The sequence below is a fragment of the Talpa europaea genome (genome assembly GCF_964194135.1).
Source record: "Talpa europaea genome assembly, chromosome: 4".
Lineage (NCBI taxonomy): Eukaryota > Metazoa > Chordata > Mammalia > Eulipotyphla > Talpidae > Talpa > Talpa europaea.
Window position 1 is genome coordinate 97,699,885 of NC_140070.1, and position 23,293 is coordinate 97,723,177.

General features: G+C 40.1%; 1 protein-coding gene across 1 annotated transcript in view; it reads left to right on the forward strand.

Annotated features, from left to right (window-relative positions):
- The window catches only part of GAP43 (growth associated protein 43), an 88,259-nt gene that overhangs the window by 27,707 nt on the left and 37,259 nt on the right, over positions 1-23,293 (forward strand). The window contains exon 2 of the mRNA XM_084232243.1: positions 21,280-21,883. Within this exon, the coding sequence (XP_084088369.1) occupies positions 21,280-21,883 (604 nt within the window). The remainder of the gene's footprint in view (positions 1-21,279; positions 21,884-23,293) is intronic.

The window sequence follows — 23,293 nt, forward strand, 5'->3', positions numbered from 1 at the left end:
ATTCATTTTTACTATGACCATAATCAAGTCACATACTTGTTCACTCATACACCTACAGTGGATGAAACAGCAAATTACAAGAATTTATCTGAAAAGTTCTCTTTTGGAGAAAGATACTTGGGAAATACAAAGCCCTTACTGAAGGGTCAGTTCTTTCTGGGAAGATCTGAGAAAATAACAAGCAAACTCAACACTATTTCAGCACATCTCTCCTAGTTTTGTTTTGTTTTGTTTTTTTAAGCCTAGTTTACTTGAACACTAAGTTTCTGAGTTAAAGGACTCCTTCAGCAAAATCTGCCTTCTGAGGAGAAGGCACACAGTCACACTCTCAGAAAGGCAGACTGGACAAATTTGTTTTTTTCCCTCCAGTGAAAATTGCTCAAATTGCTTGAGAAAGAGACACAATATGATGTTTATCTCTGTTTACAGATGTTTAACCAGTACCCCTTCAGAGGGTCATGTGTCTACAAACAGCATCATGGTAATTATATCCACTGCTGCAAAGAACAGATGTGTAAATTGGTGGTTTCTGGGGGGAAAATAATACCAAGTCCACTTTCCAGAAATGTACACAGTGCAACGCAGCTGTACCATTCTGTGGGGAGGTCTCTCTAGTGTCTATAAGTGGATGGTCTTGCATTTAAAGAATATAGAAGTCCAGGGCCACCTAGAAAATGATTCACATTATTTGACATGTTTAACAATTCCTTGCAATAGCAGACAAATTCTATATCCAAAGAACATAATAACAAATATTGATACTAAAAAATTTCCAGGTGAGAAATATGTATTGAGTACAGAGTGAAGTTAGGAAAAAGTGGAACTAGGAATTAGGAGGTCTGATGTTCCATATACCTCCCAGGTCTGTGCATCTGAGATATAAAAAAGACTTCAGTGAGGCTAGATGGCATCAAGCTGATCAAACTTTTGACTTGTGGACACCTAAATTCACCACTGCAGGCTCTGGTAGGAATCAAGGTCCCAAGTACTTCTGAAAACTAGAATCAGTAATTCCTTCTTTTAGGAGTCTCTGTTACCTTGGATATAACTAGAAGAATTGGATGAAATCATTTAACCAATGAATTTATTGTATTAAAGTTACATGTTTTTCCTTAGAATGGATGTTTATGCAAATGTATGGAAATCTGTATAATCCCTGAAATTAAAACAAAACATTAACCAAGCAAGATAAAAATGTTGATTTGGAATAGCCAATGGGAATGGCCTGTTATCAAAAATGCATGTGTCACTAAGAGCTTCACTAACTTCTCTATATAATCTCTTTACCTTGTAAACTATGCCACACATTGTGTGTACAATGTTATACAGTTAACTAGTGTTTGCCTGAAGAATGAGATTTATCCAGGATGGGGGCTATCTGTACCTTTACCAAACTTTGCAGAAGACTATTATAGATCCTGTAACTTAGTAATGTGATAAACATTGGAAATTTATTTACCTTTACATTGTATACTATCAATACAATATGCAATGGGACAGAAATATTTTTTGAGGTTATATTTTCCTGCTGTCATGATTCCATGCAAACTCTCCAGGAGCACCAATTCATGTCTTTTTGGTGGATATGTAACAAAGGAACAATCTAGTTTCTTATCTGGATCTTTCAGTCCCAGAATGGAAGGATAATAAGGGAGACTGCCAATTGCCTTAGGCCAAAGCTACCTTTTGACACCAAGGATCTAACTAAGTTATCTACTTAGTCCTAAATTTAGCCTTCTTATCTCTGTGGTTCTTGGGAATCTAACAAAAACACTGGATGGGGGAGGGCTAGTCTCATCTCTATCACTGATTGACTTAGTTTCCCTGACCATGAAATGACATGCTTTGACCATCTCTTCTAGGCCTCAAGTCTCATATTCAGTATGTCTATGCATGTTGGAATTCAGAGCAGGGATTCTTAGCTATTGTTTTGGGATAGCTCCAATTGTCTCTGGCATTAGGTTTGAAACAGAAAATTCTGACCATTGCTTTTTGGTGGCAGATTTTTCCAGAGGTGTATGAAAAGATTTTCCCTGTATCCCAACATATGATGTAGACATTTTTGATAAAATCATGGAAGCTATTTCCAAATAGGAATGTGGCTCAGGTTATTGATATCGCTGTGATCTAGGGAGCATGTTGGTCTAAGCCCAGGAGGACACTGAAAGTGCTTTTCGCATGCTCTGCTCTGCAGCTCTATACCAGCTCCCCTCAGCCAGCATCACGGGAGGAGACCCCAGTCTGACTTACACAGCACCCATGTGGTAAAATACAAATGCCGGGATTGGGAACTTCTAATATAGGTGAAACAGCACTTTTTTGATAGTCAAAAGTTTGTTTGGCAGGAAATCATTTAATCTACCCTTAATCTCAGTTTTGTAATAATAGAAAGAAACATCATCTGTCTTTTCCCATATCCCAGAAAGTAAAAGTGTTGACATCTTAGTGGAACAGCCTCTTAGAAAACAGCTTCTTAGAAAAAAGTTAAGCAATTGATCAGTTACAAATGGATTGCATTTAAAAATTGTTAAATTTGAAACTTAAAGTTCTTTTTTCTCACAACAATAATATAAACTGTTCTCAGGATTTCCAGACCTGTCTATAAAATTCAGATCGGTCCTAAATGTAACTGAAATTCTGTACATTTGCAGGGGAAATTTATTTACTGAAAAAATATTTTTTTAATCCTTGTTTATTTTTTCACCATTTAGGATTTCTCCCCTCAGATGCAATCATAGTTTTCCCACCACCAAGGTGCCCAAACACCTTCACTGCACTCCCCCAGGCTCTCCTTCCCACTGTTCTCTACTCTCCCCCCATCCCCTTCTCTCCATCTCCCTTTATGAGAGTCTAAGAACTAAGGTCTGCTTTTAAGGTGCAAAGGAAATTTAGTAGAAAACAAGAAAGTTAGTGAATTTTGGAAGCAAGAGAGCCTGTTTTTAAATGTCTAATTTTACTTGGGGAAAAAATAGACAAAATGTCCTGTCTCTGGTCTATAGATGTTATGCTAGCCCCATTCAACTGAATGAAATTACATTAAAGCGCTTGTTTATCAGGTTTCCTTTGGTCATAATGGGATTCTCATGAGGAAAGAAGAGAGGGATGGGTAGAAAGGGAATTTCCAATGCTAATTAAGCAAAAGTTAGGGTTGAGGGTAAGACTGGGAGAAAATAAAGAAAAAGTGTTAAAGAGGGAATGAATGGTTTATGTGAGCAGGGGATGACCTAAAGCAGAAGTGTTGAGAGGTAAGTTGTTTAGTTCCAAGGAGAAACACTTATTGGTATGTTTACCCCTTCTTGCACCAGGCAGCAGAAAAGAACACTGGGTAAGAGATTCTGTCACTTATCCATAGTTACCACCAGATGGCAAAATTGATCCAAAGCCCCTTGGGCACTGGTCACTTTATAAGGAGGAGTGAAAAATGCGCATCACTGAGTAATTCATTCTTTTATTCCACAAGTATTTATTGAGAGCCCACTGTTCTATGAACTGTGCTAGGAACTGATGGTGGAAAAGGTGACCCTGACTAAATCCCTACCCACAGTGAACTTACAGTTTAGTGGAGGCTAATCAGATACAAGACTGAGCCTAGAATATTGGTTAGTATTCTTTGTATGTGCTGAGGTTTTCTCCTTTAGTGACTTGCCCCAGTATCAGCCCAGATAAAGTCAAGATTGCCTCCTTGTTTCTTTCCCCCATTAACCTGTCCACACCTCTCTTGGTAGTGCCTTCCAACTTCCCTTGAGAGCCTTGGGCCTCTTGTTTTCAAATGTTTTTCTTGTCTAGGTGATCTGTATTAGTCTGATTAACCAGAGAGGGTGTGTTACAGAATTCCTCATCTCTGATATCTTTTGCATTTTAGGTGTTTGTTGTTTTGTTTTTCTATTCCACAAGGCAACAGCCTAGTTACATTGAACCATTTTGAGTAATCTGCATTTCTTAGGGAAGTGCGGACATTCAATAAAAAATAATCCTGTAAAGGAACTACATTGCATACTACTTCAGATTCAGGGTCTATGATATGGATACTATGGATAAACGACCCTGAAGTCCATTCTTAGACCACCCCAGATTTAAAATATATATACAGATGTATGTATATACATACATGTCTACACAGAGTTGTTTGTTTTAAAGAACTGGCACAAATCGGGCATCCCTGGTGGGGCAAGGGATTAAGCACCCCACTATGGAGCAATCCGCAGCCTCTGCAGCACGAGTTCAATCCCCAGCCGGCCAGGGAGCAACCCACATGGCAAAACAGACCTCTTCCTGTCTCGCCCACTGCTCCCCTCAGCAGTGTAGTTCAGTCAGTCTGCCTGTTCTGTTCCCTGCTCTGTCTCTGGTGAATCCTCTCACTCCCCTCACCCCTGCATCTCTGGCCTGTACCCCAGTTCTTGTATGCAATATTAAAAAAAAAAAAAAAAACTGGCACAAATCGTGGGAGTTTGTGGAACAACACGATATAACAGCACAGAGGGTATAAAGCAAACTTTTCATTTTTCCTGGGCAGGGCTGGTTCTGGCTGGTGTCTCCCACCTCTGCTCCACCCCAGCGCAGACAGCCGACCGCTCGGTCTCCCTTGGCGAGATGGGCCTTTGTCTCCCGCCCCCTCCCCCTGCATTTGGACTCCGGTTGGCTTCCGTTCCCCAGCCCATCTTCACGTCGCTTTTTCTGCCTCCCTTAGGCGTTCCCTCCAGCCTCTTTCCAGGGTGATCTCATCCCTTTGTTTCCGCTCGGCTGCCACCAGGCACCCGCTCCCTGCGCCCCCACCTCCCGGCGGGCTCGGGGGCTGGGCGGCGGGCGCGGCGGGCGGGGCCGCTGGGGCGCGCGAGGCGGGGCCCGGGCTCCGGGGCGGGGCCTCCACTCGGCCGCCCCGAGAGCCGCTGGGCACGCTTCCTCCGACGCCCCAAATCTGGGGGAGGCTTCTTGCTCCTCCGGGACACCGTGGGGTTTGTTTTATTTTAACCAGCCTCCACGAACTCTTGCTTGGTAGATTATTGCTTCTTTTAGTGGCTGGAGACGAAAGCATAAGCCTCTGCCCGGGGACTGTCCATGGTGGAGATGCAGAAAGGGGCATGGCCAGGGGCTCCCTCCTTCCCCCCTCATTAGCTTGCGGGCCTTCACCTCCCGCCCGCGGCAGCAGCCTGCTTCCTGGGACTGAGCCCTCTGTCACCGCTAGTTTACACAGAGGGTGGTGAAGGAAGACTTGAGAGCGCTGGCTCACTTGGAAATCTCATTCTGGCCTCTGTTGGTCTTCCCTTGCTTGGGGCCTGCAAAGAGCACATTAGCATTCCTTGGGCTTTTGGTTCCTGTTTTGCAGCAGAAGAGGAGATACAGCAGCAAGCAGGAAAGTTTATGTCAGCAGAAGACCTTGGGGAAAACAAAACAAAATAGGAATTCCTTGTCATTGGAGTATAGGAGAGGGGAGAAAGCCAGCTAAAGTCTAAGCCTGAGACAATGAGCCTTAACTTAAAAAAAGGGGAGGGAGAGGTTCTAGGTTTCCTGAGCTTTCCATTTCTAGACCTGACAATGATGAGGAGTAAATGAAGCAGATGAGAAGTGAGCTGATTTCTGTGGGTGTGGCCAAATTTAGATTTGGTGTGAGATTTTTTCATGGCACCAGCATGTATTTGTTTACTCAATACTATGTATTGAACATTGACTACTTTGTGATGGGCTTTGTTGCCAACTATAAAGTACTTCAGGTGGCTTGGGAAGGAAGTCAAAAGGAAGAGAAGTAAAGGGCAGAGGTTACAGGCCTCAGGCTACTTAGGCCCTGGGTGCATCCTGGGCACTAGACTTTAGAGACTAGAGGCCAGAGAGGAATGCAGACGCTGCAGGAAGATCTACCACAGTTGTTAGTGAGCAGGGTAGGATGTCCGTGGGAGCTGGGGCTTTCTCTGTTTCCTGACCTCTTTTTCTTGCTTAAATAGGTTGAAACCAACTGTGGCAATGGATGAGTAATTTCTATATCTTCTTAATTTTTACTAGTTTAGTCCCCTGGACTCTCCCCTCGCCCCCCCCCCCCCACACACACACTAGGACAGTAGTTTTTATTCAGATTTTTCCACACAGACTGACAACTTGGCTTTAAAATTGCCAGGTAAGGTGTTCCTTTACAATGCTAGATCCTAAGCAAAGTTGGGGGGAGATGGGATGGTGTAGCTTTAAGCTGACTGATGAGTCACATGTTCCTGTGTTCTTCAAGGGTTGCAAGTAGGTGGTTAGTGGAAGGAGGTTTTCCTGAAGAGGGCAGTCACTTACTAGTTCGCATAGGTATATTCATGAAGTCAGCCTGTACTGTGCAGTTAGCACATGGGACGCTGGCCTGTAGACAAATTCTGTGCTTTCTCAGATTGGTGATCCCCTCTAGGGACTGGCTGGCACTTTTGAGAAAGATCTTAGTCTTATGATATGTTTAATGTACAACATAACTAATTGTAGAAGGTCAATTAACCATGTGGGGGAGAGAGAGACCCATCCATCCCAGTTAGTAGGATTAGATGACAAGTAAATGTCTGTGCTTTCTTTTCTTCTAGAGGAATAGAAAAATAGCACATATGTAAATTTGCATATAATTAGGACTTCGATATTTTGAATGTTTGAATCTTAAATCACCTAGTCAGCTTTCCAAATGTACAGACAAAGAGAGCAAAGCCCAGCGAAATGCAGAGTCTTCCATAAAGTTGCAGACAGGTTGGGATGCAAGTCAGGTTTATGGCCTTGACTTGATTACTAATCCAGAGCTTCTGCTACTTTACCTGCTGCTTATTTCTCCAAACTTCACAATAGAGGCACCTCTGGTATTGTACTTTTTTTTTTAAAGAGGTTTTCTAAAGGAACTGTGGATTTTCCAGGGCAGAGATGTTCAGTCTGACTGTTGTAGGTCAGTACATTTCATGCTGGAATGTGCAAAAGATTTATTAAAATGCAGATCCCATTCAGTGAAACTGGAGTAGGGTGAGAGGACATTGCCATCGAGCTCCCGGTGGTGCAGATGCTGCTGGTCTAACTGTTGATCAGCAGGACTGGGAAAAGCATTTTTTCTTCTTGCTTTTTTTTTTCTCACTGACAGAACAGCGCTGGGGATTTAAGGAGCCTTTTTTTCTTCTGTTACCAGGTCACTGTGCTCCCTCAGCTAATCTGCCTTTCACTGCTCTGTCCTCACCCAGTCCTGAGATTGTTAGAAACTGTCCCTAGGGACAGGTATCTTCAGCTGGAGGGTGTGATCTTTTGTCTAGTGACATAGCACCATAAAACTTGGTTCCACAAAACCTTTTCACACATAAGCAACTTGCTCAACTCTGCTGGTAAAAAAAAAAAATCTTTTTTTTTCTCTCACACACTGTCCTCCCAGCTGCAGCTCATTTCTCTCCTTCTGGGAGAGCAGCTGGCAAGCTGCTAGCTCGCAGGCCTGGCCCTTCAGCTGGGGCTCAGCAAGTCTTTTTGTGCATTTTCCTACTGCTCAATTCCGCCTGCACTTCTTCTCCAGCTGCAGGCAATGCCCCATCAGTCTAAGTGCCTCTGTGCACCGTCTGAGCTGAACAAGCCTGTCAGCGACAGCAGGGCAGAGGGTCTTCTGCGACAAGCCGGCTTCCTGTCACCATTTCTCACTTTCTGGAGGGCTCCTGTCTCAGAATTGCCTCTGCCCTGGCTATTTAAGTTGTCCTGTGGGCTCATTTTCAGTCTCTATTATTATGAGCTGTTCTCAGGAAAGAAACAACACTTAATCGAAACTGTCATACACATTCTCCTGACATTTATTAAGGCCTTTCCATGTGAAACAGTGATAGGGAGGCTGTAGAGTGGCAGAGGATGAGCTCTGGCATGGGATACTAATTAAAATTGGAACCTCCCTAAGTACTAATTTCCTCATGTATAAAAATAATAATGACCCCACGGCGACATAAAATAATACCTAGCTCATACATTTGTCATGAGATTTTCCATGCAAGACACTTAGCTCAGTGTCTGGCACAAGGTAATCAATAAATGTTAGCGTCTATTATTAATGACTATTAATATAACTACAAAAAGAAAAAAAAGACAATATTCTTATCCTCAAGGAGTTTATAGGATAATGGGGAGTTTGGGGGATGAGTATACCAATAACTACAACGTTAAAAAAAAAAAATACAATCATTGCTGCAGTGGAGTTAAGTGTAAAGGTGTCTCCTGCCTCAGGTATTTGCAAACTATAGCCTGTGGGCTAAGAACAGTTTTTACATTTTTATATTGCTGACAAAAAATCAAGAATAATGATATCTTGTGACGTCTTTAAAATATGAAATTCAAATGTCACTATTTATAAATAAAATTTTATTGGAACATAGCCATACTCATTCATTTACATAGCATCTCTAGCTTATTTCATGCTACAATGAGAGCTGAATACTTATGACAGAAACTATGTGGCTCAGAAAACCAAAGATACTAATGGATCCCACCATTTGCCGAGAAAGCTTGCTTACCCTTGGGGTTTTGCATTTAGGGCAATGCAAACAAGGCTCCAACCAAGGAGGAGAGTTCGGGGATGAGTTGTAAAGGGCCTGTGGGGTTCCAGCCAGTGCACAGGACAGAACAATGTTTGTAAGTGAGGTCATAGAGCTCAGGAGTGAGGAAAACATCAGTGAGCAGCATGTGGATCTACTTGAGGTGACAAAGTAAAGTGTGTGCCCAAAAGAGAAGTACAAAGGGCATCTGGGTCCATTCCAAGAATTTCTCAAATGCTAAAATAAGTGTATTTCCTTAGTTTTATAAGCAATAGAAATATATAAAGGTTTTTATTGGGAGGGCAGGTTTAGAAGGAGCGGGCATGATATAAAACCATAACACTATTTTAGTTCAACTTGATAAAATAGGTAGCAAAGAATGGAAGACAGACCAATTAAGAGAGATTCTATTGTGTTAACTTTCAGTGCCTGCTTGAAACCTTAAAATAAGGGTAAAATGCTTTGAGATGGAATTTCAGAATTTTGGCAAAAGGAAAGTTTTGTCTAGGTCTTCCCTGTAGACCCTCTCCACCACCCTCAGACTCCTCCATTGTTACCTGGACACTCCATAGTGATTTAGAACTGTTGTATGTTTCTTGGATGCACAACAGACTAATGGACTGATGTACAATCATAGGGGCTGCAGAAGTATCAGCAGCTTTATTTTGTTAAGCTCCCTGGACTTTGATAAGAATTTTAACTTTTAGTTCAGCCTAGGGAGAAATTAGGGAATTATTCTAGTCTAGAGCTATGAATTTACCCAACTACGGAGAATGATGGTTATTAGATTGCCCTGGGAATCTTTTATTCCTAGTTTTAGATCTAGTCCTGAGCTGCCACAGGAATACAGGAGAAATTACTGACTTGTGATGAGTAACACAGAACTGTGAGAAAATTGCCTTATCCACCTTCTGGAACTCTCCAGTCTGGGATGGTCTACCAGGTTTCCTCATTTTTACATCTGTAAAACTACTAATTTTTGCAGTTTCAATGTACAGAGCTCAGATTGGGCACTCTGTGGCTCTTTAGGTCATGGGCATTGCTTATGAGGGGGGTATGGCATATTCATATCTCATAGTTGTCTGTATATTAAGAAGAAAGGAATTTTCATTGACCTCAAGGCCACAGAATCAGACTTAATATCTCATTTTTACCCAATTTTGTCTAAATTGTTTTGATCAGGTTATCATAAATTCCTGGATGGAATTTCAAAAACAGATAAAAGGTAATTTTCTCCCTTTTCTCCCCAGCAAAAGAGTGCCCTTTTGCTGCTTGTACAAAGTGGAAGGTGTGCTGGTTATCTGTACCCTGGTATTCATTGTCACTAAATCCTCCAACGAGCTGTGTGGCATAATAGTGTGTGGTTTTTTTTTTTAAAGAATATAATCAGAGCAACAAGTATGACTTACATGGAATATTCTAGATGGATTTCCCCATCTGGCTCACTGCAACTGTGAGAGAAAAAAGTAACAGAAATAGTTGGTTCAAGGAAAAGGTAATGTTTAATTCAGGAACTCTAGCTGGATTTAAATCCTCAGACTAGGGAATAAATCACAAGACCTGCTCTTTACCACCTGCTCCACCGCTTCCTTCTGATAAGAATGCATAAGGGTGCCTCCAGTTTATTCATCTGCTTCTTTCATTTAATTAAATAGCTATAATTCCTGACCTGAGGCTCTCCCTCTCCTACTTCTCTCAGTATTGCTTTCTGTGCTCTCTGATATTTTTCTCTCTCCTGCTTTCAGAATTAATAGGAAACCTGATCTCTGAGTTGTTCTCAGCATCTCAAGTGTGAATCTTCCTGTCAAAATCTTCGCAAGGAAAATGAGTCACAGCATCACCTGGGTGATGAGGTCACATACCACAGTCTCTACTTTAAAACTTTATTTGTACTATTTTATTGTTCAGAGATTTGAAAGGGGAAGATGAAATTAGGGTGGCAGTTCTGAAATTTGGTCCTTTAGATACCTGAACTAGACCAGCACTGACATTGACAAAATCCTGCTCTGAATTCTTCTACCTTCTATGCTTTTTACATTGCCCAGAGGCCTTGAAGGAAAACCTGCTGAGTAGATGACACAGACTTCCTAGGATCATTTTACCTGACATCTAACCTGTACAAATCTTTTGAGTTTAAATCCAGGCTTTGCCACTTACTAGTGATTTGAGCAAGTTACTTAGTGTCACTGTACCTCAGTCCCTTCCTCTGTGAAATGGAAGTATCCTTTGCATAGTGTTGTTAGCATTAAATTTGTCAATATATATACTTTATTTTTGTATCTATGTATATTAAACATATAATAAAATGCTTCGAAGGGCATTTGACACATAGTATTTTATAATTTTTCAATTTATTATTAGAATTATTTTCTCCAGGGGTCTAAGGATATTTCACAAATCTTTACCTTTAAATGAGTTTTGTGATTTTTTTTTGATAGGGCATTTATTATTTTTATTAAATGTGCATAATTCTGAAAAATCTCTTCCTGTGCTTTAAGAGGGAAAAGAAAAACAAAGTATTTATCAAATAATGCACCCCATTCCTATTCTCCAGAAACTAGCAATTTTTCCTTCATTTGCATTGACTTTGTCCAGGCAATTTTTTATTGAATTCTTAATTTATAAATACTATTTTCTTTCAACTTCAAGAAAGTTCTGCACAGTAGGTATGGTATTAGGATTCCAAAATGAGGAATGAAAATAGTGAATTCTACAGAAATTAATAATTTATTCCACATCATACATATACAATGCCTGCGCCAGGATCTGAACTCAAATTTCTTGACCCTGAAGTCATGTCAAAGGAAACATAATCAATGCCTGGTGACCTAGAGAGAAGGAGATGCCAAAATGGAAGGAAGGGGTAAGGAAGAATGACAAGGACAATAACAACATGAGCAAATTTAGACTGAGTTATCATTTGCAGGTTTTTTTGGGATCATGTATATTTGCTCTTAAACCATCCGGCAGCTTGAGAATAGAAATGCAATTAAAATGGAAGTCTACTTGACCTCAAATTGCAGTCCTTTTATCAGACATCACTTCCCTTCCCTCAAAAAAACAGTCAATATTTACCCACATATGGAAAGTACAACATATTAAAGTCATAAATAAAATGTACTTGCTCTTTTTTTCCTAAGATTTTTTTCAAGCAGTTATAAATGAGAAATTACTTACATGATGATTGATGTAAAACATAAAGACAAGCACAAGTTATTGCTGATAAATAGCAATGTGTCTGCAAAATCATCCCACCAGAAATCTCATATAAATAATCATATTGTAAAAAGCATACTTGAATTGCAAGTACAGTATCAAGAAAATCACCTAATTCCCACCCCAAACATTTTTTTTGCCCCTAATCCCTCCTATGTAGAGATTCTGGAGACATTTCCATCATAAATCCTGAAATATATACAAATTCTATTCATTAAAGACTGTTCCAAATAACCTTAGTGTTGATATTAAGATTGTTACTTATTCAATGAAACTTTCTTCATGTTGAGTTTTGAATTCTCAGAGTGAATTGTCTGGTAGATTCCTTAAATGTAGGTGAGTTGGAGACTCAGGCTTACATTCCACTCTACTATTTGTGGGGTTTTCTTTTTATTATTATTGTATTATATATATTTTTTGCATCATTTTTCATTTTTGCACAATGTATGCATTTTCATCTTGTTATATTCCCCATACAATTTCCGGCCCCCTTTTTTGACCCTAATCCCTCCTCCCCTGACCTCCTCCCCCAGTGTGTCTCTGGTTTATAGTTGCTTGTTTTCTGTCTGTTTCAGTTTCTTATGAACAAGGACCCTTGCCCAGACTATTTCACTATAATTCCTTGAGGAACAATTTTATGAAGATGAAAGTACTTCATAACCCGTAATAGAAAAATTCAAGCTACTGTTTTTTTTTATTAGCCAAGTGGAGCCCCAAGTTCTCCATCTAGGCCTTGTGATGGCAGGCGTGGAGCCCTGCTAGAGTGATCTCACAGGAGATTTCCCAACTATTCCTATGTGTTAAATGTTAGAAGAATGGGATTGGGATTTACCCTTGACATTGTAACAGATTTGTCTCTTTACCAAGGATAAGACACAAGTAGATTGAGTATTATAACTTGTTTTAGACAATTTTCAGTTTATCTCTTTGAGGATAGATAGATCAGTAATACCATAGAGGGAATTCTACTCTCCCTTCCCTTTGTGATTTATCTATTAAAGTACCTTAACTTTAATCTAGTGATAATGGAGAAATCACTGTAAGATGATAATGATGATGATGAGAAAAATATAATAACTATCCCTATTTAAATATAAGCAACATGCCAGAGACTATACTAAATACTTTACATACATGAACTCCCTTATTCCTCATGATAATCTAAGGGGTAGCTCTGTTACTCCCCTATTTTACAGTCAAGAAAACTGAGACTGATTTGCCCAAGGTCAAGTGGCAATTAAGTGGCAAAGCTTAGGTGCAAACCTGCATAGTTCTAACTCTGACACCCCTGCTCTCACACGCTGGAGTAGAGTGGCTTCCTATTTTTTCAGAAGCACTGGGCCAGAAGTAGGAGTAAGAGTGGATTCTGTCATTTTGAAGCTAGATTACATGGGACTCCTTCCTGGCTCCTCAGTTACCTCACTTGTAAACCAGACACAGTGATCTTTCCTCAAATGCTCTGAATTGGAATACTATGTATCCTGTACACTCATCCTAGGTATAAAAGCAGTTAAGAATGTGACTGCAAGAGAGTGGCTTTTGAAGATCCCCAGCATGAATTTCCCAGCTTGGAGAAAGGGCATCCAGGCAGTTAGCTGGGTGCTGACCATCTACATGCTCCGGTTATTGACAGTGTGGCATAGAGCCACTCATATCTATCAATAAATATTTCTGTGGTGTCAATAACACACCAGCACTATTTTAGAAGGAACGGCGAGGATTGTACAAAACTGACGAGATTCCTGCTCTTAGAAAGTTTATAGTCCAAGGAAAGATTCTGTAAATAATGCAATAAAAAGGTATGTCACGTGATTGTGAACATGAAGAAGGAAAAGCAAGTGGTGTCACCACCAGCAATGTTATTTGGGGAAGGTTTTATTTCAGAGTAAGTGAGAAAGATTTCTCTCATTCTTTTATTCATTGAATGAAGTTTATCTGGTACGATGGACTTACAAAAAAGGTTTGATTAACAAAAATCAATAACCACTGTGTGATATAGTAGAACAATATGGGAATATAATTAAGTATGTATGTCCATGTCTTATATTCTTGAGCATCCAACAAGAGACATTTTATGATAGCCTATCTAAAAGGAGGTCGATTTTCTGCCAAGTACCATGGACATGGACTTCTTTTCCTGCTGATTGTCTCTCAGGACCTCCTGCAGCTACTTGGGACTGTGGTTTGCTTTTGGGAACTTAACTGGGAGAAATTCACTTGTGATGGTGGTACAAGGGGCTTTGTGCAGGTGGCAGCTTTTCTGTCTTTTTCCAGATGTATAGGTTGCCTGCTGTTCTTCTTTCTGCACTTGCTAGCAGAAGAAGCCAAACTGTCCCTGTCATGATTTTAGCCTTTATAGCTGCGTGATGGGGAGTCCTTCCCTTTTGTTCTTGTTCAGTGGCCATTGTAACATAGAGACCTTTCCAATAGCAGGATGCAGGTTTTCCCTCACCTTGCCCACATATCCCTTTGTGTATGCCACTTGAAAGGTAGTGGAAAGACAGTGAACACTTATACAAGTAGTGAACACATGCAGAATTCATGAACTGCAATTGGCAGTGCTCATTAGAAAGTTCTCCCACTGCTCAAAAAGTGGAACCCCTTCCTCTTAGAGCTGACACTTGGCAGGTAATTGCTAAGGCATTAGTGACTTTGACCCTTGAATCAGTAATGTGACTTATAGTCATGTCTATCATGCCCAAAAGTTTCCTGAAAAAGTTTAGTCAAATTATTCTGTCCAGCCTGTATGAACTAGTATACATATGTACCTCATCTCAACCCCAAGTTCTTTCAGAGCTGGTTTAAGGAAGGGAAGGGGGTCCTTCTTTGAATAACTATAATAACTAGCCATCCCTAGTTTATAGTCTTATATCCTAAGGCTCATTATGCAGATTTAGTATAAATAGAGGGTTGAGGAGAGTCTCCAACAATATCTCATGAATATTTTCACTTATTTTATTAAAGGAGAAACAGATAAATGACATATATTTGAAAAATAATTTGAAAAATAATTTGATTTGACTAGCTAATCTATAGAAAAGATGATTTAAGTCAGTCATTTTTAATCTTAGATTTATTGACATTTCTAAGTATTTTAAAATTATTATCATTATAAATGTCACTTCTATAGTTTTGTGACTTCTCTCCTTGTTTGACCTCTACTCATTCATTTCTATAATTGGTTTTTGTGTTCAACTTTATCAAATGAAATCAATTATTCATTTAGGTATTGTGGAGACATATACTTAGTTAGATGACTTTGAAGTCATCATTGGGAAATCATGGCTTTTAAAGATGACAAAATGAAAACTGGATTTTATAACCTTTCCAAAATGACACTAGTTGATATTTTCCAATTTTGGATTCATTCAGCAAATATCAACTAAACATCCACAAAGAGACAGACACCTACCATTCTAGAAACTGGAGATCCAGCTGTGAGTAAAATAGGCAAGGTCTTTCATTTGCTGACTTTTGTCTGTTGGAAGATGCCAATTATAACGTCTTCTTTGCTCTTCTATGTGTCTTTGTAGGACAAATATACATAAAATAAAAGCTATTTTGGTAGAGTGGAAACTGAGTTCCCCAATGGTACTTTAAATAGAGTTGAATGTGCCACCTCATTCATTTGGAAGAAGCCAGACTACACATGTCAAATAAATAATATAAGAAATTGATATGAGACCCATATCTTGATTACCAACTATTATCTGAAAAGTTAATTTTACTATTCCACTTTCTAGTAGAGGAGACTTAGTTTTCTTGTATAATTGGTCAATCAGTTTAGTCTCTGGAGCTATAACAATGTGCTACTTTGTTCATTGGAAGGGGTGAGTTCCCTCATTACCACTCAAGCAGAATTTGCAAGCTCACACTTGCTGTCTCACAGTGCCCTAGAGAATTGCTCTAACATCATTTATGTGTGTTTTCACCTACTCAGGAACTGTAAAAGACTTCTCTCTGGATGAAAACTCATAGTTTAAATTATGATGACAATTGTTGGCAAAAGCACAATGGCTTCATTGCTACTACCTGCAAACTGTCCCCAACCCATCAGACCCTCAGTTTGATTTTCAAACCAGGACGCTCTGTGTCCCAGTTGTGCTTATTCATCTTTTAAATGACACCTTGAACTGAAGACAGTTCAGGTTGGCTCATCCTTCCCTTTCTTTTCTATGGGGGCATTTCACTGGACTTTTGATCTTCAACTAAGTTCAAATAAAGTACATAAGCTCCATGGTGAACTCCTTTCATAATTAGAGAGTTTCCCTAAAGTTTATGCTCAACTGTGCTTAAAATCAACTGTGATTAAAAATAGAATGAAATTTCCTCATGTGAATTTCACCTCAATACATGAACAAAAAATAAAGCAAATCATATGTAGGTATTTGTCAGATTCATATATATTCATCAATACTTTATTCTGGTCCTTTTATGGACTCTGTACGATTCTGATAGGTGTGAAAACTGTAGCGTGTTAGTGAAAACTTTTCTTTGGATATTTCTGGCCCTTCGATTTTGTTTCTCAGAAATATCTTTGGCTCAATAAAATTGAAAACTTTTTTTTTAAAGTTTTTTTTTATTTATACAAGGACTGGGTACAGGTCAGAGGCACTGGAGGGTGAGAGAATTCACCAGAAACAGAGCGGGGAGCAGAACAGGCAAACGGACCAAAGACACTGCTGAGGGGAGCAATGGGAGAGACAGGAGAGGTCTGCTGTGCCATGTGGGTATCTCCCTGGCTGGCCAGGAATTGAACCTGTGCTGCAGAGGCTGCAGCGCTCAACCCACTGTGCCACTGGGGAGGTCCAAAACTGAAAACATTTTGGTTTACTAAAGATGTCTATAAAGGAAAAATTGGTGTGCCTCAATTTTTTTCAAGCATTTAAAACTCATTCTTGTTTTTTAACAATTAAAGTATTATAATGTAGCATCTATAGTTGGCAGAGAGGCTACAGGTCGAAGTTTTTCTGTTCTTGGAAGGTTGAAATAGTCCTATAGTCACTGGGAAAAGTAAAATAAATAGCAGTATCTCAGTTAAATGTTATTATGTTAGTTTTGAAAGTTAGGCATCCTCAGATTTGTGCACAAAACTTTTTTGTAACATAGTGAATACAAATGTTTGGACATCTTTAGAATGACTTCTAAGTTTTCTATTTCCCTCTCCTCAGAGGGAAAGGAAAGTATTACTCAGAGCAACAATGGTATTAAATATTTCTTATCTTTAGCTTTCTTACCTGTGACTCTTATATTTGATGAAAATGTCCTTTTTCCTTTGTCCTTTTACCTCATGGATTTAGAAATTTGACCAGATCCCATTAAGTTTGTATAATGGTACTCTCTATTAGGAACAATATTCAGTCAAGATTTCAGTGTTTGTTTGAGAAATAAAGATTTAACATATTTTGGTTTACTTTAATACTTCATAAATTGAGTTCCCAAACAAATTGATTAGTAAATACGCTAAGTAATAGCAATAAAGTTTACTTAAAAAGGAATGACAACTCATACTAATATTCTTGTTACATACACTGCATTGGAATGTCCTCTTCAGTTAATTCCCAGATAGAAAAATTGCCCTGTAAAAATGAGAGAATTTTAAAATTCCCTCCGCAGACACTGGAACTCAGTACAAAGCATATTTGTGGCAAAGTTCAGTTTAAAAAATAAATCTATCTTAATGAGACATAAGAACTGACTCTTCAGCCTTTAAAACCAGTTTCTGGTTTTTTCTCTTTTACTGGTTCTCCATCTACAAATCACACATTAGACTATTGACAAGATGGGTATAAGATCAGTATCTACCCTGAATTTCTGGGAAATCATTGTCAAAGTATTATGAGAACCCTGAGTGGGGAGAGACAGTATCTGTTAGCTTACTAACACATCTATTATGCACAATGGGCAGTCACTTTGTTATACAAGTAAAGAAATGAGAATGTTGACATGATGATGTGTGGATTATCTGATCCAAAAAAGGTTAAGCTATTCCAGGTTAATACTACAATAAAATTGGACCTGGGAAGGGTAGGAGGGGTGAAAAGCGTGACTTCAAATGCAAATTAGGTCACTGACTGACTGAGTCTGAATTTAGGCAAGTTGCCTAAATTTTCAGGACACAAGTTTGTGTGAAAGGATTGTGCTGAATGTACAAAATGATTCTGTTTGTCTGGGCTCAAATGTTTCCCTTGTCTTAGGTAAGCTCTTTTATTTACACTTGGGAAAAAGTCTATGCAGCCTGACACCTTGGTGTTAGCCCTCCAGCCTATCTTGGGAAATGTTCTCCTTTTATCTTGTATCTCAGCAAAACATACTCCCAGTCCAATTACTTCTAGCACTACAAAAGGAATTTCACCAGAAAATAACCTATAGTTTAAGCCATGTTAACAGAATCAGTTACAGGTAAAAAAGAAAGACACACTTGTATTGTCTGGCGCTGTCTAGCTTAAGATCCAGTTTTAACGTAAAATTTTTTGCTTTTGGATACTTCTGCTCAGTCACCTTAGTCTAGCCTCAGCTGAGGCTGGTTTCTTCCCTCTCTACTCCTCCATTCTTCCCCCTCTTTCTCTTCCTATTTCTCCTTGTTTCCATTTCCCTTCTTGTCCCTCTTCCCTGCCCTCCCCCATTTCTTCTTTCTCTTTCCTTCTGACTATCTAAAAAATTTGCATTAGTTGTCTTCTACCGACCCATCTCTAAAATCCAGGTTCCCTGAAATGCTATGTTGGTAAGTGGTCCAGCACTGCTTCCTGAAGGAGCCTCTCTTGGAGGGGTACTTTGAACATCTCTTTGGATGTATCCACATATTTGGGTACCTCACTTTTGTCAGATTGTATTTACTTCCCTCTCCTAATTCTGGACACTCGTGTGCCTCTCCATTCTTCTCACCCCTTCCTCTCTGTGTATGCTATACTTGTGGGTTATTCAGGTGAGGCTGGTTCTACAGTCTTGGCAACAAAATCTAGGCTGAGCCTTTCCAGTCATTTTTACATTGATTCTATCTATGTTCAGGTGCTTAAGTTCTGATCATTTGGAAAGTTTACATTGCAGGTGATCTGAGAAACTGAGAGAAGCAGAGATATTGGGGGTGGGGAGGAGTAAAGAATTGAGCAACATTTCCTTTGTCCAAGTAAAGTTTCTCTCTTTATATCTCAGATTCCCAGTTTCCTTCTTTTATATTTTCCAACTTCTTAAGGGTTTCCTCTCCTTTGCTTTATGTTCTTAAAGAAAAAACATGCTTTAAATTGTCACTTTTTTGAGTCACTAGAGGGTCTTTTCTGCACACCTGCCCACTCTAAAATAATTGGTTTGTCTGCTTTCACAAGGAACAGTTTTTGTATTAAAGAACCACTTGGCATCAACATTGCAAGTACAGATGTCCTATCACATAAGGTGGTGGCTCATTCAGAAAACTCAAAATAGGGTAAAGTAAATTAAGAACATTTGGCTCCATGCTTCATTCACAACTGTGAATTTAACAGGGTTATGCTTCCATCTCTGAGCAGAGCTCTGGAAGGGACAGCTGCTCCCGTGCCCCAGATTGTGCTGTGTGTATCCCAGTAGGAGTCATCAATAGCAGCAGGAGAGCAGGAAGGGAAGGAGGTGGTGCATCAGAGAACTGAGCAGAGTGGCAGTATGGCACTGGGAGAAGGGAAGGACACCCATCTCCAGAGGGCTTTTCCTTGGATGAACAATGAAACGCCTCCATTGTTTATATGAATACATGCACAGTTAACTGAGAAAGAGGAAAGACTTGTCTTGAATTTTACCAGAAAATTGTCAATCTTGCTTTCAGTTTCACATACAATTTATTTTTTAAAAAATAGTACTTTTGTACATTCACTGGCATGTTAATGGACCAAAGTAGCAACAGCCCATATGTTTTTGCAAAAATCAAACAGGCCTACATCATGATCAGCAGGGTCTGGGTCATTGGGGCAGAGCTGGTATGACAGGTAGAAAACATACCATGGCTTGGCCTGCTGGGACATACTTCCTAAGTTGAAGTAAAAGCCAAGTTCAGGCCATGGTCATAACTGGGGCCAAGTGTAGAACTTAGTACATAAGTAAACACACTTTTTATAGTTATTGGCATTTTGAAGGCTGCTTCATTCACTGCTGTATTTCCCCAGTGCTTAAAGCAGTATTCACAAAAGTGAACAAAAGTTAAAGGAAAGAAGGAGGCCTATAAGTAACTGCATTGGAACACAACCGTGGTGGGTAATGGAGTTCTACAGAATATGTGTATTTGCCCACACATCTCTTTCCAAGAGTATACTTTCCATTTCTATCCTGTTTTGATTCCCATGTGGGGAAAAATATTTGCAGCATATCTTATGCTGTCAATGTTGTATTCAAATGATAAAAAAAAAATTATTCTAGCTTTTTCTGTTGGTACCAAGATAGATAGTATTTTGTTGACAATAAAATAAAACTAATTTGAGGTATAAATTGCTTGGGGAATAAGAAATTTTGATTTAGCAAATATACGTGATTCTTTCAAAAGTGGAAATAGTGTTTCCATTCTTTTCCTTTTTTAACTCAAAAATAATGTCCATTTTCTATATTCAAATTTTGAAGGGCTGGTGTGTTTATCAAAGATGATGGCCCACACGCAGGGCAGAGTACATGTCATTTTGTGACCAGCATGCTGAATTGTCACATTCTAAACAAATACCTCAAAACCTTGGAATGCATTTGCATTTTTGCACAAAATGCTGATTGTCTAGATCTTTGCCATACTTGTTGCCCTGAATCTGTTTCCTGACTAGACTTGAAATCTTGGGAAAACAAATAGATTTTTCCATATTATTTTTTTAAAGATTGATTTATTTATGCATACAAAGAGCTGGGGTACAGGCCAGAGATGCGTGGGGGGGGGGGGGCGGGTGAGAGGATAAACCAGAGACAGTTGGGAACACAACAGGCAGATTGACTGAAGTATACTGCTGAGGGGAACAGCGGGAGAGACAGGAGAGGTCTGCTGCCCCATGTGGGTTGCTCCCTGGCCAGCCAGGGATCAAACTCACGCTGCAGAGGCTGCGGATTGCTTCACAGTATGGTGCTTAACCCCTTGCGCCACCAGGGAGGCCCTTTTCCGTATTATTTTTAAAATCATAAAGTACTGCAGAGTCCCTTTCAGAAACCCTGCAAAACCAATGTCTTTTAATATCACTTTGATTAAAACCTAGAGTGCACGTAAAATGAAATTGTCAAGTTACATCTAAACAGAGACTTGGTAAAGGTTTGGCAGTAGAACAACATTACACTGGGGAAAGAAATAGATATAAAATTATACATATACAAAATATCAATGCATTCCAAGGCTTTGAGGTATTTGTTCAGAATGTGACAAGTGGTTCTAGAAGGCCAAAAGGACACTCTTCCTCACATAAAACAATGTGTGCCCTGCTCAATTCCCTGTCATGGATTGGGAAGAGGCTTGGTTTGAATTGCCAGGGTATTTGACTTCTTAAACCCATGAGCAGAATCAATCATTCAATAAATATTTGTTGAATGCTGTGATGTGAAAGAAAAGAACATCATTCTCTGTCTCCTTTTCTCTACTAAGGTTGAAAAAAATGATGAGGACCAAAAGATCGAACAAGATGGCATCAAACCAGAAGATAAAGCTCATAAGGCCGCCACTAAAATTCAGGCGAGCTTCCGTGGACATATAACAAGGAAAAAGCTCAAAGGAGAGAAGAGTGATGCCCAAACCGCCGAGGCTGAAGCCAATGAGAAGAAGGATGAAGCCCCCCTTGCTGACGGGGTGGAGAAGAAAGAGGACGGCCCGGCGACCACTGAAGCGGCCCCAGCGGCGGGCCCCAAGTCCGAGGAGAAGGGCAAAGCAGGCGAAACTCCTTCCGAGGAGAAGAAAGTGGAGGGAGCTCCTGATGCTGCCGCTGAGAAGGCGGCCCCCCAGGCTGCTGCCCCTTCCGAGGAGAAGGCCGGCTCTGCTGAGACAGACAGTGCCACTAAAGCTTCCACTGACAACTCGCCGTCCTCCAAGGCCGAGGATGCCCCCGCCAAGGAGGAGCCTAAACAAGCCGATGTGCCTGCTGCTGTCACTGCTGCTGCTGCCGCCACCCCTGCTGCAGAGGATGCTGCCGCCAAGGGATCAGCCCAGCCCCCGACGGAGACTGCGGAGAGCAGCCGAGCCGAGGAGAAGCTAGGTGAGCACCCGCCAGGGTCAGAGGCCTGGGGTGGGCCAGGGGTCCTATTCAGAAGACAGGGTCACCCAGACCATCATGGGAGAGGGAGTAAGTGGAGAGAAGGTGTTTGGGAGGACATCAAGGGGAGCTGTGCTTCCATCTGCAAAGTGGTAGGAGGAAGGCCAACCCTGGCGACTAAGGGTCTCAAATATTTCCAAGCCTGAAAATGACACACCACCCTGTGTAACAGGCAGTTCTGGCAATTACCTTGTTAATTGAATTGGCATAAACGGTAAGGAAGTAATCCTGAGGCTATATATATTTATTAAGGATAGGAATTAGCTAATGTGAGTATCTGGCTGTAGGAAGTGCATGATATAAACAGTGGGCTCCCTGTTGACCCAAATGATCCAGTTTATGAATTGACGACAGCAAAAACATAACCTCAGACTACCTTTCCATGTCCCACAATATGTTTCTGAGCATTCTCCCTACCATCAGTTGGTGAAAAGTGAGCATTATGTGTGTGCATGCTCAGAGAATGTTAGTTGTAACATTAAGAGGGTCAAACTAATTAGGAAAATAAGTCTGTTGATGTTGCCAAGAACAAAAGAAAAAATACCAACTATAGAACATGTTTTGAATTCAAACACAAGTCATCATCTTATTATTTGAAGATACAGCTTTCTCACATATCCACATATGCATAAAAACTGAGGGTGGAGAATGGTTACATAAAAGGCATTGGATTGGAGTCTCTCCAGTTTGGAACTTTGAATTCAAAGTTGGAGTGTGTTCACTATTATAGCCCAACTGCCTGTGCACAGTTAGAATAGAGAATTCCCAGAGCTAGATAAATCTCACAGACTTTGATTCCTGGAGCCTAGAACGTCCCTCAACCCAAACCTCCCATAGTGGTGAAAGAAGCCAACAATCTCTCAGGTCTTTCTCTAGTAGATTAAGACCCACGCATACCTTTCAGCACCAAAGACCCTTAAAGATAAAGTTCCTTTTATTCTAGTTTAAAAGGTTGAATTTACTCCTTTAGAACTGGATTAATGCATAGGGTGTCCAAGAACCCAAATTTGGACTAGACCACATTGTGCCCTTGTGAAAGGACCTACTTCATCATTTGTCTAGGAAATGTTTTGTGATCTGACTGAAACATTAAAAAAGTAACCATTGGACCTTTCCCTAAGAGCCATTTCTCTAAATTATATACTATAGAATGGCAGATGATTATTCCAGATATTTTAAAATTTACTGCTTTCAAATAACCCCCAAACATCTGTGAGTAAGAAATTAATTATTGTTATTAGCATACTCTAGCTCCAAATAAATCATGCCTCTTTCTATCAACGATTCATTTTTGAACTGTGTTCTAACTACATACTTGCTCCAGCCCTTGAGAAGGGAGGGTGAGAATAGTTC